At 37.0% G+C, this 16,156-nt stretch overlaps 1 protein-coding gene across 1 annotated transcript; it reads left to right on the top strand.

Moving 5' to 3' along the window:
* Positions 1–2,666: 2,666 nt before the first annotated feature.
* eif4e1c (eukaryotic translation initiation factor 4E family member 1c) lies at positions 2,667–15,790 on the top strand. The gene is made up of 7 exons (XM_053332838.1): positions 2,667–2,692; positions 6,599–6,687; positions 12,581–12,676; positions 13,479–13,542; positions 13,748–13,861; positions 13,973–14,112; positions 14,611–15,790. Exons 1-7 carry the CDS (start codon positions 2,675–2,677, stop codon positions 14,723–14,725), a joined length of 636 nt encoding a protein of 211 aa, XP_053188813.1. The 5' UTR covers positions 2,667–2,674; the 3' UTR covers positions 14,726–15,790.
* The last annotated feature ends 366 nt before the right edge of the window (positions 15,791–16,156 follow it).

Here is a 16,156-nt window from a genome sequence, read left to right on the forward strand (position 1 = left end):
AACACTTTGGCAGTGTTCTCTCCAAGGACTGACGCATTAATCGGGAGATTATAAATCAATCAGAATCAGAATCAGAATATCTTTATTGTCATTGTAACAGGTACAACTAAATTAAATGCAGTCCTTGGTAGTGCAAAAGAGCTAATAAATAATTAAAAAGAAGAAACACATAAAAAACAGTATAAAACAACCCCCTCACTCGTCCACATAACAATATACAAATATATAAATCTATATATATTTATAATATATAAATCAAATGAAGCTTTTCAAGAATTTGGAAATAACGACAACCATGTCAAGGCTGCTGTCTAGCAAGCTGTCCAAAATCAATCTCTCTGATTTCCTAAGAGCTGGTTCATTTATACCTTTCAATCAATTGCATATATTCCTGGACATACACTGATTTTCTGAGAAATGTATTGTTATGCTCAAACAGCTGATACTAAAATGTTGACACCTCACCCCACTCTAATATCTCTATTAGTTCAACTCATCAGAATGAAAAAGGACGCTATGTATGTGCCAGTGGAGTACTTGCACCAATGGTGCTCTAGAGAGACATCAGAGCCAAACATCCTGAGGGCACAGCTGTCAAAATAGCACCTGGCAGCAGCAGTGGAAGGATTTATCTCCATTTAGTAGGACTGAACACCCAACAGAAATGAAGTAGGACACATAACATGACAACGCGACACATCAGATTAGATTTGAATGTGTTTACTGTGTCTGCTATTCTTCACAAAATCATCCTGCACAGATGAGATGAGGTCATCTGTGTATTTGTCTGAATCATTGCCAACATCAGGGATGTTACATTCCTGGAAACAGGGAACAGTGGGAGGTGACAAAGACTTTTTGCCTTTTTACTGGCAGCATCATAATATATATTTTATAGTTTGCGCGGCCAAATGAATCTGTTAATCCAAAGCAGCCACTTTGCCTGCAAACATCTCTGCTCTGTTCATTCAATATGTGATGGCACTGTATTATTTAGAGATGTTCAAATAAAGGAAGATTTCCTCAAAAACAAGGATTAGAGGAAAAGTCCAAAAACTGAAAACAGATTTGTGTATCAAAACTTTGTTTTGACTCAAATCAGAGTCATCACTTTATGTTGTGGTTGAGTTGTAATTTTCAGTGCTGAGGCCGTGATGATTGTGAGCATTTGATCCTTTATTGTTTCTACTTGCAAAAACACAATCATTAGAGACTAGTGTTACATCTATCTGCACGCATCTTACTTCTGAAGAACCACAACCAGAAGGCACAACACTCTGTAGTGTGTTGAACATCAAAAGTGTTAAAGGATAGGTTCATACCAAACTCCAAGTCTGTCTTAAAACAGCAGTCAGGTACACTGAAAGAGGTTTTCCTCGCTCTAATCAGTTTCCCTGTTCATACTGACTCATTAAAAGATCTCCTTCAAATGTGCTTTCAGTGAAAGTGATGGAGGCCAAAATCCTCAGTGTGTCTACATAGTATGAACAGAGAGAATGATTACAGCAAGAAAAAAACCTATTTCAATGTTCATTTTTGGATATCTGACTATTGTTTTAAGACAGATGTTTACCGGAGGTCACATGTTACACGCATTTTATTCTTTACACTGGCGCCCCATCAGGTTCAGAATTTATTCTAAGGTTTTTGTGATTACTCACAAAGCCCTGCATTATCAGGCACCAGAGTACTTATATGACCTTCTCCACCCATTTATATACCCAGTAGCTCATTGAGGTCCGGTTACCATGGCCTACTGGTTGTCTCTCACTCCCGCCTGAAAAAACAGGCATTTGAATTAGGGGTTCCAGCACTATAAACTCGCCACCTTTAGGCTTACGATCTGCAGCCTCTGTAGAGCTTTTAAAAACAACTGAAGACTCACCTGTTTAAATTGTCATTTATGTCACCTTAAATTGTTTTAAGGGCTTGTTTCTATTGCGCTTTCTGTTTTTGCTTCTATATTTTTATGGTCTTTTTTTGTGTGCCTTGGTTTGATTAAGTAATGGAAATAGTTACATTACTTATTACATTTTAAGGAGGTAATCTATTATTAACCTATTATTTAAAATTTTACTAATAACTTTCAAATCCAATCATGGTCTGGCTCCACTTTACATCTCTGAACTCCTCACACCTTATCCTGCGCCAAGATCCATCAGATCTGAAACTCAGATGTTGTTACAGGTTCAGGCTTAAAACTAAAGGAGACCACGCTTTTACTGTTGTAGTCGTCTGTACCTCATCTTAAAAAGCCTTTAAAGACCTATTTGTACAGACAGGCATTTCTGTAATATTGGTCTGTTATATTATATTGTTGATTTTTGTTGTTTTATTTATGGTTTAATATTTTATCTATTTCTGCCAAATTATTATTGTTTTTATTACTGTTGTTATTATTATGATTAGTAGTAGTAGTAGTAGTAGTAGTCTAGTAGTAGGCTAGTCGTAGTAGAGTAGTAGTAGTAGTAGTAGTGGTGGTAGTGGTGGTATCAGTAGTAGTAATAGTAGTAGTAGGCTAGTAGTAGTAGTAGTAGTATTAAAATATTCTGATCCTATCTTACTGCACTATGCCAGGTGGCCTCTCTTTGAATGTACCGCGTGGGCCTCCGTACATGTGTGAGCGGCTGCAGTGACGCAGGACCTGAACGGGCAGAACTCTTCTACTGTCAAGATGGCGACATCGGAGCCGGTAAGAGAAACAAGAGCTAGCTGGATAAAAACGACTAATGCTCACGGAACGACGAGTTACACCACCACTATATTTGACAATGGTGTTACATGATATTACTATATCGAAACGGGGCGGTTTATTTCTGGGAGAGTCGTTGTGTTTCGGCTCACAGATCGCGTGTTAGCATTAGCATGCTCAGCAGCAGCAATGTGATGGACTGACTTTGTCGGCAGGGAGGGACTGACTGACTGTTTCATTCAAACTACAATCAATGAGTTATCTTCATCTACTTCGATGTTAAAGTCACTATCACATACGCTTTTTCTCATCCACCGCCAACACATTTTTAAGGGGGCCACACTGCGATATGATTTATTAAATTAGTCACAATCTGGACACGTGTGTGTGTGTGCCGCTCGTAGCTAGGCTAACACGTCAGCTAAAACTAAAGCTGGCGACCATTAAATTAATGTTTTATTTATCTTTACCGACGGAAAACTCGCTGTTTGCTGCGTGGTGTTGCGTGCAGGCATTGATTAAAATAGTGCGAACGTGGAGCCACACAGAGCTGTCAGATGTTAGTCAGCAGTCCACTTTAAAATGAATAAAACAATGCGACAGTTTATCTACATTAATTTTTCTTTTATACGATATTTAATCGTGTGTATGTGGTAGTTATGGTCCCCCTGAGAAAAAAATAATCATAATTTGAATGTATCTGTTATATGCTAATGACTTACCTACTAATCTGGATCAGTAATTTAAGTTTTAATGAATTGTGCCCTATTCTAATGAATAAGTCTTTCGATCCAGAGAAAACCTATTTTTTTGTTTAGGGACTGTTAAAAAAAACAAAAAAAAAACAATACAATATTTCCAATTTCTAGGAGTGGGTGATATGGCAAATATCTTAACTGCTTTTTTCAGGCGGTATCACGATATACGATCTTATCACGGTTTTTTCATGTTAGTTTACTATTTTGCAAGTTACTGAGCACCGCCCAAGATTCAAAAATCATAATTGTCTATAACATAATTACACAAACGTGTCTTACCTTAGGGGCCCATAAACAACATAAAAACATGTACCAATGGAAAACTTACATAAAATTACATTAAAACACAAACAATTCCATAAATAAATAAGAGCATGTGTACAAAGCTGCATTAAAAAGTAGTGATAGTCTATTTGGACTTGTTTAAAATTAATATTGCAGTAAAATGGTAAATCAGATTAAAAATAACCAGGCTACATTGTCAAATAGCAAAAAATGATGAATGAATAAATAAACATAAAATAATAAGTAGATGATAAAAATATACTTCAAGATGCCCTTCATGGATGTATTAAGACATACTAAAATACCCTGCTTGGTACAATAATGTGTGTCTGACATTGTTTTTGCAAGAGAAAAACCTTAAAATGACATCTCCTTCTCCCTCATGAAAAATCCCAGATAAAATATTTTTTATCTTAAAGGTTTAACTACCAGACACAAAATGTCTCCTGCTTTACTGTAAAGTCAATTTTCCGTGTAAGTGCACTGCTGGCTTCAAATTTTCACATAACGCTTTTGTAAGTCAACAGGTCTGCCTCTAAAAATTTAATTTTCAATGAGTACAGAGAAAATTTCCACTTACAACAGATGAATGTGAAAATAGCCGTCCAGTGTCAAACTCTGCAAATACATTATTCTGCACAGTGAGGCTTAAATATCCAACTGTAGGAACAAGAAGAAAAAAACTTTTTTGACTGAAGGTGGACTTTAAAGTAGAGATGTTCCGATACCATTTTCCCCCTCCCAATAATGATTCCGATACTTGTGCTGTGGGTATCGGCCGATACCGATACCAGTGTGTTAAAAAATAAATAAAAAATCATACTACGCCTGCATGATTGTGATATGATTATAATTATGGTAAAGCCTGGCTCAGGTTAAAGCTTTTGTAAAACATGAATGAATACAGCAAATGGAAGCCATTTATTTTTAAATAGGACACTATAAAACAGTAGTGCAACAGCAACTTAACTAAATAAATCTAGGAATAATTTTTCCTAGATTTTTTTTTTAGTTAAAGTGCAGCCACAATATTGTAAAATAAAAAAGGCAGTTTCCAGAGTTTGCTGCTGCAGTTTGTCCTTCTTTTTCACCTTAGCTTTGGTAAATACTTCGTGCTCTTTAGCGTGACGCGTCTTTAAATGTTTGATTACGTTGCTGGTGTTGAACGTTAGCTCCTTGTTACAGGTGTCAGGTGATCAATTCTTCTTCGCCCCTCTAAAGCAGCAGCTGCCGATGGACTGCTTTAAGAGCAGCGAAGGAGAAGTGTGTCAGAGCTAACGGAGCTAGCCAGTAAATAGAATCCTATTTCTAATAAATTACGTGGTATCGGATCGGTGCCTGGACTCCAGTACTCAACGATACCCATGCCAGCATTTTTTTCAGCATCAGAGGCATTTCCGAAACTGGTATTGGAATCGGAACAACTCTACTTTAAAGTAAAGAATCTTTGCATTTCAGCAGTCAATTTAACAGTTTTCAATTAGATTTTAGTACACAATTAAACATGCTTAATCATTTATATATTGAGATCCTGTCAACAACTCTCATAGATGACCCCTGTGGTGGCAGAGATGATTGAATTAATATGTAAAAACATTCACTCTGGGTCAAAACATCTTATCTTGCGAGGCAGCTGGATTCCTGATATACGCAAGAATCCATCTGGTCAGGGTTCAATTTATGCGCTTCTATCCAAAATACCAGTGGTTCAGACCAGTCCACTGTAGGCTACTATAAAGATTGTCACGTGATCTTGTGAATCCAGCTGCCTCGTAAGGTAAGATAGTGATAGCTGGTGATAGACAGATAGTTCATCCAATCACCTGCCAAGAAATCTTTTTTGCCCCTTTCCAGGAACAGTTTTCAAAGTGTGAATCAACTAATATTAGTAAAGAAGAAAAATAATTCTTTAATTCATCTAAACCAAATTAGTGAGCCTTTCTGGGGTTTTTCCATTTGCACGAATGAATAGGATATTTTACCCCCAAAAAGGCCTAATTTAAGGTGTGTCATAGTCACAGAGGACACAAAGCACTGAGTCAATAAGAATCAATTGCACTGAGAATGGTTTATTGTTTCTAAGCATTCACACATACAGTCAAAATGGCGACATCTGCTGGGCAGCTGCTTTTATTTCATGTGTGAATTATATGTGAGACATGAAATGGTCACATTATAAGTGGTTTTTACTGCTTTCCTTATTATTTTGTTCAATAGAGTCTATATTATTAAAGTGTAACCCTTTTAAAAAAGAGCCTACAGCTCTCTTTTTAAACACTGGCAGATTGATACGCTCATCCTGTATCCAAAACCAGTACTACATGTCTCTGTTGAGCGTGTGATGTAATGAGGCCTCATTTGGGGTGTCATGTGAATTTTGTCGTGATGAAAAGAGGCATCGAAACATGTTTTGCAGTACTTCTGCTTTGAAAGTCTATAATGTAGTGAATAGTCTGCTTGGAGTGTGATACGACTGTGGTGCTACCACATCTTGTTTAATATCACAAGATTGGCATTTATCTCCCAGCTCATGGCTACAGTGATTAACTGCCAACAGTTAAATCAGTTGTCACCTATTTAGATAATCAAGTCATTCTTTAAGGGGAAAAAGTCAAATTCTCTGGTTCCAGATTCTCAAATGTGAATATTTTTTGGTTTCTGTGACAGTAAACTGAATATCTTTGAGTCGTGGATAGTTGATCGGTTTCTGACATTTTATAGACCTAATATCTATAATATTATTAAATCTACAGTTTCAATAGCTGCCAGTGGACTTACAGGAATAAAACTTTTAATAAATGTTTTAAAATTCAAATATATATACATATATATGTGTGTGTGTGTGTTTTGTCTCCCTCTTCAGAAAGCACCTGAAACTGAAGACCAACCAACTGAAACCCCACAAGTTGTTGCGAATCCTGAACAGTATATCAAACACCCCTTGCAAAACAGGTAAGAATAAGACAGCTGCTGTGTTTGACAGGTATTACAAAAGAAAGATTATTGTCTACAAGGCTGTGTCTGAATTCACTCATTCACTACTTTTACACTGAATAATTTACCCAATAGTCAGCAGTAAATTGAGATTTTTGACACTTGCTAATCCTCATCATCATTTTGCGTCACCACTAACAGCTGTACAGTCATAGCGTACATGCAGTGGACACAATGTCAGTGTCGATAGATCTAACAGCCCATCACCCAATCCAAATAAATCACTGTCTGTAGTCTTTGACCTATTTCCTGCCGCAGCTGACAAGGTTCCTCCAGCGCAACTTTTTGGAGTACCCGTCATGTCTAATGTCACTTTAGCCAAAAAAGACTGCTTAAATGCTACGTTCCATTTACCTCGGAAGTTGGAAGTGTGTGCTAGGAATGATGTCATATCGAAGTTTGAGCAGTTCCAGTGTAGAAGTCAGTTCTAGCCAGGTTAGCCACTGATAGCGATACCAGTTGATAAAAACACATTTTGATGTATTTTGCACGTACAAACAGTGTAGCAACATGTCCACAGATAGAAGTCAGACAGTACCGTGTGTATGATTTAATGAGACACATAAGGATATTATAAGTTTCACACTATTAATGCATGCGGCAACCATCTTGGATTTTTGAGATTGGGGCTGGTGAGGTTCGTCCGACCTTCCAAGTCGGAAATTCGACTTCAGGAAGAAGTTGGAAATTCCGACAATAAAGTTACCCACTAATGCTAGTGTCATTTCAGAAGTGAAAGTAGCGAACTTATGATATATGAACTAAGTATAAAAAATAAGTCAGTGTGATAAATGGAAACATTACAGCAGAATATTATACTTTATATAAAAGATGTAACACAATGTTTCAATTACAATTCTGAACTTTTTACTCAGATTCCTACCTCTAAAACACTTTAAAGATTCAAAACCAGTATATAATTATTATCATTTCAATTTATTTACAGTTGAGTGTATGAATGTGTAAATAATTTACAGGTAAAAGGCTGGTTTTATGTTTATATCTATTGCACAGAGGGAAGAATTCAGCTTCCTACAGTGCATGCTGGTGTTGCAATTGTTGTTCAGTATTGTCCTTTCAGAAATGTTATAGTTCTGTGGTGGTGACGACCTATTCAGGAGCATTGTACAGGCGGTTTGGGAAATGCTGAATAGTTCACTTAGTAAGTCACTTCTAGGCCTTTCTGCTTGTTCAGCCCAGCCTCGGGGGTCAAGGTTGTTCCTGTCCGCTGCTCTGGCAGGGCCCGTGTAATCCTGGTACTCTGGTTTTAGGCACTCAGATCTGACACTGCAGTTGGGTAGTGTGATGATGCTTCACGTAACACCTTTAATGGTCTTTTCTACTTCTGACTCTCTGAGGAAGTCTCTGCTTGTTAGATTAATTGGAAATTTGCATATGTTGTGACTTATCTTGTGTCACTGCCTCAAACCCTCTCTGTATTAGTTGAGAGTAACAGGCCTGTTCCTTAATTAATGACTGAGTTACTTGAATATAAACCTTTTTTCTTACAGCAAAGCAAGAATAAGATTTAGCCTAACCCGTTGTAAGGGCTCAAACAAAAAAAAAAGGTTTAGTCAGTTGTCTGGACAAGCTAAGTGGTAGGCTATACTAGACATTTTAATAATTGTGTGAAAATGAACTCACAGAAACTTGAAACTGCTGTTATTTTTGTCAAGAGTTTCTTTATCAGTCTCTTCTACGAAGGTGAATCCACAGATGGATGTGAACAGGCTGCTCAGCTCTATTACCTCTCAGTAACATTAGTAGATGAGATGATCACTCTCTCAAGCAAGTTTCAAGTCTTGCAACTTGATTTTCATTTACTATTTCAATAAAAGAATGTCAATGCATTGAGTTTCAGAAAACCTGCAGTAAGTAGTGTAAAATGATCAGCATTAATATACAGTCTATGTGAGTGCAGTAAAGGGGCTAAAATGTGACTCATCAATAGTCTATGAGCTTAAGCAGCTTAAAACATCTTGCTCTGTTCTTTAAAGATAATAATGAATAAAGGTGTTATTAAAATGAGACTTTTAGGAGAGATATGCCACCATTCAGACCTTTGCATTAGCTCTCTTATGATTTCAGAAGAATGCCATACTTTTACTTGTAGATGTATTGATGAATCTGATTTTAAAAAACAATTATTTCAAATTGATAATGCACAAAAAGTGCACAAACATCATGTTGGTGCTTGGACATCCCTGAACTGTTATGGTAATATTAAATTATAAGTAATAATTTAAAAAAACGGAACTGTCAGAACAATCAATAATAGATAAATAATAAAGAAAAATGCTAATTTGTTCCAACACTCAGTGGTTGCTCTAGTATATGAATAAATTAAAGTTGTATTATTTGTCACAAATTATAACATATTAAAAAAACCCAAACATGTTTCACACAAATAGAGCACAATTAAATATTATACATCCCAGCTGTGTCAACCAAGAATAAAGACTAAACCAGTTCACCTTGGTGCTGTACAGACTGATTTCATATGATTCTTAATGATTTCACACACAACCCAGAAAAAATACAGCAATGTGTCTGAAACTACATATAAAGAGTACATTTTTGGCATCATTAGGCAACCATACAAAAAAATGTGCGCTTGATTCCTCTAGAATGAGGCAGCCCACTTTAACAAGGTTAATTGATCCACACAGTGACATTATGTCATTGACCTGACGTGCAAAAGCAGTAGAAAAACGATCATTTTTTTGTGCTCAGCTCCGTCTGCACGTGAAGAAAACTGCTCCACGACATGGCAAGTGACACATTAATCATGCGACACAATGAATCAATAAAGAAATGAGTTGCCAACACTTTCAGTAATCGATTTTTAGCGATTTTATCGATTCGTTCTTGCAGCCCTAGTATTAATACCTAAATACAGTTAAAAAAAATGTAGTTTACCAAAAAAATGAAATGCAAATATGCATATTTATTGATTAGTTGATCACAGAAAATTAATCATCATGTAGGCAAACAGAGGTCAAGGCAAATTTAGGTTTATCAGCCTTTTTTTTTTAAACAACACATCTTCTAAACATGCCTCTATAAACTTGTAGATCGATGCAGAGTGAGTCCAAACTGTTGATTTACTGCTTTTCTTTGTCATACAAACTCAATACAGAGTTTTGGACTGTTGTTCAGAAAAAATAAGACGTTTGTAGATGGAACCTTTTGACTATTTTGTGACATTTTATTGAGAAAATAGCTGGCTGATTAATTGATAATTAAAATAGTTGCATCCCTACAAATAATACATGTTTTGTCTGTTTTTAGTTCTATTGCTTTAAGTTCTATGACAGCAGATTGAATATATTTTGATTGTGGACTGAAACAAAATATTTGAGGATGTCAACTTGCAGCCCTAGTTATATGTTTATAGATAAAGACATTCTCCTCCTAGCATTCTTCTTTTATTAGATATTGCTCAGCCTGCGCTAAAAATGGAACTACTAGCAACACAGCCATTGTTAATCGTGGTTTAGTCTCTCCACTTATGTTGCCTTTATTTCCAAACAGGAGTCTATAATTACCTGAATAATTAAACCTGTGTTTGACAATCCAATCCTCCACCCATGCCTAAGGAAACGCGCCTGCATTAGGCTTTGGAAGACAGTTTCTTCACACTTTCTTACGATTCTCTCAGAAAATTTTGCAGTTGACCATTATTTATTATTTGAAATTACACCATGGCAAAAAAATAAAACAACCAAAATAGACAAACATAATCAATTAAAACGTTTACAGGCATGTAATGGGTGGCTATTGAATACATTCTGAAAGTGCCTGAGAGGTATGCAGGTTTTCAGTTTTAGGTCACATTGCAAGATTTCATATACATTTTTCCATTATCAGTCCTGGTACGAGGTACCTGAAGAGCACTGGAGCAAATTATGTATGATGCTAATTTTCCAACCAGGGATTTATAGATACACAGACACCAATGATTATTGCATCTCTGTCAGAGAAGACCAACCTACTTTATCGTAGAGGATTCAGTGGTGAGTGCGGTAACTGTCATTAAATAACCTTAGGTATGAGCGGTAAACAGAATCAAAGGGCTTAAATGAAGAGGCTGCAGCATGTCTGTAAATTACACCCCCATAATCCAGAACTGACAGAAACTAAAAACCTCTTCCTACAAATCAAAGAAAAGCTGATTTTGATTTGCCAATAAGCTTCTTGATGAGGTATTAAAATATTTTTTTATCAAACCAGACTTCAAGATACTTGAATTCTGTAACCCTTTCATCTATGCAGATTACAGTAGTCTGTTTTTGGATCTTGAGAAAACTATGAATTTCTTTTTTCTTCGTCTTTTTTTGTGTTTATCAGTTCAAGGTTAGTAAGAGGGTGTTGCAGATTATTGATTGCCAATTAAACAGAATCAGCAGTACAGTATAAAATAGTATTGTCAGCATAAAGATGGATTTGGCAACCATGCAGGAAAGAGACATTTTCATTGATATAAATGGTGAACAGAATGGGGCCCAGAATGGATCCCTGTGGCACACCCATTGTAACTGGCAGGAATCCAGACTGGGCGCCTCCCAATCCTCCCACACTTAGGTCTGTCACATAAATAATTGTGAAACCAGCTGCAAGCATCCCCATCAAAACTAGTAATGAGCAACCTTTCTGTAACTTGAGAATGGTTGACTGTATCAAATGTTTTCGATAAATCTATGAATAGCGTGGCACGATCTTTCCCGCTCTATAAACCAGTAATCAAATTGTTTACTACTAGTATGACAGCTGAGGTGGTGCTGTGATTAGCTCCAAAACCAGACTGAAGTGGACTTCGAATCGAGTGTTGTGAGAGAAATGAGTTCAGCTGGTTATTTACTAATGACTCCAGGATTTTTGAGAGACAGGACAATTTAGAAATTGAGTGATAATTATTGAGAGAGTTGGGACGCTGGGCAGGCATATCCACACATGAATTATGGAAGGGGTCCCTATAGGTTTTTCCTCAAATAAGTGGGCAGTAGCAAACAAATTGTTTATTAGAAGCTGAACAGACATCATTTGGTCCAGACACTAAACAGTCGTCAAAATTTGAGTTAGCCAGCGTCGCATCAGTCTGACAGAAGTTATTGACATGAATCCATCAGTGATTTGACATACTGTTTGTTTACATGGCATGACATGGTGTGTAAATAAACTGCTATGCTCGAGCAGTCACACCAGTACAAGTGTGTGTGCTGTCTCGTCTCACAACCAGCGTTGTGTAATAATGTGTGTCAGTGGAGTAGCTGTACGACACTGGCACACATTTACCCTCTGACTCAGCTTTGTTTAGTGTATTAACGCCAGTGTTTATGGCACATGGGTGGGGTTGATGGTTGGTTACAGTTGTGGGGGAGGGGGGCACTGGGTTCAGCTGATGCCCTCTCATTGCCCTCATCCCTCCCCTGCTAGACCCACCTCTCCTGGGAATAGATGAAAGAATAACATCACCCGTCATAAACAAAGGCTGCATTTGTATTGCTGATGATGGCCGGCTTTCTCTGTTCTGCATTGATATGCAGGCTTTTGTAACTAGCTGTTGTGTTTTGTTGTGAAATACAATGTTCATTTGTGTTATTAGGACTCTGGTTGAAGTTATTTTGTTGTTTTCATATCCTTCTTGGATATTTGCTTATTCTAGTTTAGATTGATGAGACACATTCCTGATTTAGTTTTTCTGTCCAAGAAAAAGGGCACTATATTTCTCTAAAACCACACTTGTAATTCTGTGTTTTGGTGAAGAAATACTTAATGATTGTACTTAACTTATTTTTCCCACAGTCCTATTAATACCGAATGTTTGGATTGTTGTGTTTTCCCCTTTCAGATGGGCCCTGTGGTATTTCAAAAACGACAAGAGCAAAAGCTGGACAGAGAACTTGCGTCTCATCTCCAAGTTTGACACAGTTGAAGACTTTTGGGCGTAAGTTTTCTCTGTTAATCCGGTAATGTAATCATAATTGTGCAATATTGAGGTTTACATGCAGTTATTTTTGGATGGACCACAACATCAGAGCCAGCACTATAAAGTCTCTGACTGACTGAGTGATGAGTTGCCACGACTGAGTGTTGCCACTTCCTATATGCGTCATAAAAGCCCTGTAGTGGTTCATAAACAGTCCGGTCATATGTACTGGATTTTGACTTATTTTTTCTGTTACTCAGTGATTAGTGTGGTGAGAAGTAGCAATATCCTACAGATTGCAACATCCTTATTATATAGATTTAGTTAAATCACCCCGTCATTTAAATGTTTCTAACAGTGATGAAAATACAGAGCTTTGAAACAATTCTGCAAGGCTACATAACAATTACACGAGAGCATCAGCATTTTTCCTGATTGACTGTACCTCACTCGTGTCATTATGTAATATGTTATTCTCAGCTAGATATGACAAAGAATTATGCTGCCTATTCAGCATAGCACTCAGTTTGAAAATACGGAAGTTAAACAATATTTTAATTAAAATATTAAAGTGTATATACAATTTTAGAGCTGCTGTTGTAACTGAAATATTAGCATGACCCAAGTAAGCAGAACAACTTTTACAAAAAAATGCACGTGTATACACTACCTCAATCTCACATGAGATTGAAACGCGGTCTGGTGTTAGCCAGGCTACATCACATCATCAGTGTGGAGATAATATAGCTGCAGTGAATCTCTGAATCTCAAGCTGTCACCAAAATAAAATGTTCTGACGCCACTGTTCTGTTTCTTCCAGATTATACAACCACATACAGCAACCAAGCAAACTTGGCTTCGGCTGTGATTATTGCTTATTTAAGGTAAGGCTTTAAAAATATAAACTCACAATATATCAGCATTATGCTGATCCAGCAGTTTCTGTTGAGACGTTTGTAGATGTTTATAGCTAGTTGAACATCTGACTACATATTCGTAGAAATGCTGCAATTTTGAACAATCAATTTTGTCAGTTGGTTTTTCTCTTTTTTACTGGAGTATTTGACTGTTTTTCACATTGTGTGTCAGGATGGGATCAAGCCAATGTGGGAAGATGACAGGAACAAACTGGGGGGTCGATGGCTGATGACCCTCACCAAACAACAGAGACACAATGACCTTGACCGCTACTGGATGGAGACAGTAAGTCCACTGTTTTCATGGAGCAGCTGTGGAGACTCTTAGAGATTCATTTCATATCTCTGGTGATGGTTGTGTGATTCATGATTGTGTCACGTTTTTTGTATTTTGCAGCTCTTGTGTTTAGTCGGTGAGTCATTTGATGAGGCAAGCGAAGACGTTTGTGGAGCCGTGGTCAACGTTAGACCTAAAGGTGACAAAATAGCCATCTGGACGAGCAACTGCCAAAACAGGGACGCCATCATGACGATAGGGTATGTTTGTAAAGTCACCTTGCTAAAGGACCAATGTGTAGAATTTAGTGGCATCAAGCAGTGAGATGGCAGACTGCAAACAACTGAATAGTCCTCCCCTCACAAGTGTGTAGGAGAACCTCTTTGGTAGTGAAACGTGCAAATCTGTTGAGCCAGTGTTTGGTTTGTCTGTTCTGGGCTACTGTAGAAGCATGGTGGTGCAACATGGCTCATTTGGTGGTAGAGAACCCCCCCCCCTATGTAGACATTAAGGGCTCATTCTAAAGTAACGAAAACACTATGAGTCTTGCTTTCAGATGATTATGTACTAATTTAAATATACTTATGAATATTATATTCCACTGCTGCAGAGTCTGCCAGACCAGATGCCACTAAATTCTACAAACTGCACCTTTAAAAAGAGAATAAGTGGTGGAAAGCAATTAACCACTAGATGGTGACACTAAGTCAAGCATCGATTTTCACGCAGTATTTAACCAAAACATTTTCTTTCCACAGGCAACTTTATAAAGAGCGTCTGAACATCCCCAGCAAAGCCATGATTGGCTACCAGTCACATGACGACACATCCAGCAAGAGCGGATCCACCACCAAGAACATGTACTCCGTTTGAAAAACTTCTCATTTCAACTTGCTGTAGATTTAAACAATTATGACAAACCTGCATCATCACATTAATAATTTTTTGAGTTGTCAACTACTGTAGTGTCCTTCCCTTTTTATTGAAAAGAGACTTGTTCATAGTGTGTACAGTTGGAGCTTCCCCCAACATGAAATCAGTTGAGTGATCTGTTATAAATAGGGAGGAGGCTGGAAAGGATGTCAGATATGAGCAAGAGAACATGAATAATTTCCTTTTTAGAGTTGAAGAGTTCTGTGATTAATACCAGTGACCTCCCCTAGCTTGGCTGAAAATAATTTGTTTTCAGTAATTAATGGCTTGGAGTTGGAAGGAAAAAAAAGATGTTCTTAACTATACAACCTTGTGTTTTTCTCATTCCTTACTTAAAAAAAGTGTTTCTCACCTCACTGGAAAAGATGGTAGGCAACTTACAGATTTCACAGAACAAATTTTAAGGGCAATTTTAACTTGATTTATCCAAAAGTGTTAAGCATGAGTTGAACTTTCAGACACGCCAGCTTGAAGAATCTACAGTATCTTAAAGGTTTTGTAAAAGCTGTGGTCACACTCCAAAGTGTATTATTTGGATTTGAGGCCACTTATTGTTTCAGCCATGCTGGAATTATAGATTATTGCTTGTAGTACTTTTTGAACTTTTCTTTCTTCCCCTTACATTTATTTATAATGTATGCATTGCAGTTGAGCTACTTAGTTGAAAGACAACCATGAACTTGTGTTTTTGTTTTTTTTCCAAATTGTTTTTCTTTTTTTTCCCTTTTTGTTATTAAGGTAATAATGTGGACTACTGCATATAGATGACATTTTTTACAGTGTACCATACAGTAAAGATGCTGACAGAATTAGGTGTGCTTTTCACTGTTTTTCTTCCTAACAAAAAAAACTGTAGATAATGACGCACTCCTCTCTCAGTTGATGCGAAGAAAAGATGATATTCATTGTGAAATGATTTTGCTCATGTATCTTTATTATCTGTTATTCGAGGATGTATATTACCTTCTTTCAAGTAAAGGTTAAGTGCTTTGCATTAAAACTAGAATCATGTCTTGTTTTGTGAGAAATTGTGTCGAAAGTGTAGCACTGAAACATGGGAAACATAAGACATAAGAATAAGTCTGTCTCCATATTAACACTGACATGTGTTTCTTGCTGTAATCGTCCATCAAATACTGGAAGATCCCTTCATAATGCACTTACAATTTATGCAATGGGAGCCAAAATCCACAGCCCTCCTCTGTGCAAACATGTATTTAAAAGTTTTTTTAAGCTACTATAGAGTTCAACCAAACAAATTAGTCAAATAAAGTGGATGTCTTCTATCTCTCTTTTAGTTTTTAATGCTAAATTCTCACTTGTTAAGATTCTTCCACTGAAGCTGGACAGGGAAACATTGTCCATAGAGAC

This window comes from Scomber japonicus, chromosome 14 (genome assembly GCF_027409825.1).
Source record: "Scomber japonicus isolate fScoJap1 chromosome 14, fScoJap1.pri, whole genome shotgun sequence".
Classification (NCBI taxonomy): domain Eukaryota; kingdom Metazoa; phylum Chordata; class Actinopteri; order Scombriformes; family Scombridae; genus Scomber; species Scomber japonicus.

Excerpts from the sequence above, each read along its gene's own strand:
- eif4e1c (XM_053332838.1), top strand. Across the intron at positions 12,677-13,478 it reads ACAGTTGAAGACTTTTGGGC|ATTATACAACCACATACAGC; the intron begins GTAAGTTTTCTC and ends TGTTTCTTCCAG. Across the intron at positions 14,113-14,610 it reads GACGCCATCATGACGATAGG|GCAACTTTATAAAGAGCGTC; the intron begins GTATGTTTGTAA and ends TTCTTTCCACAG.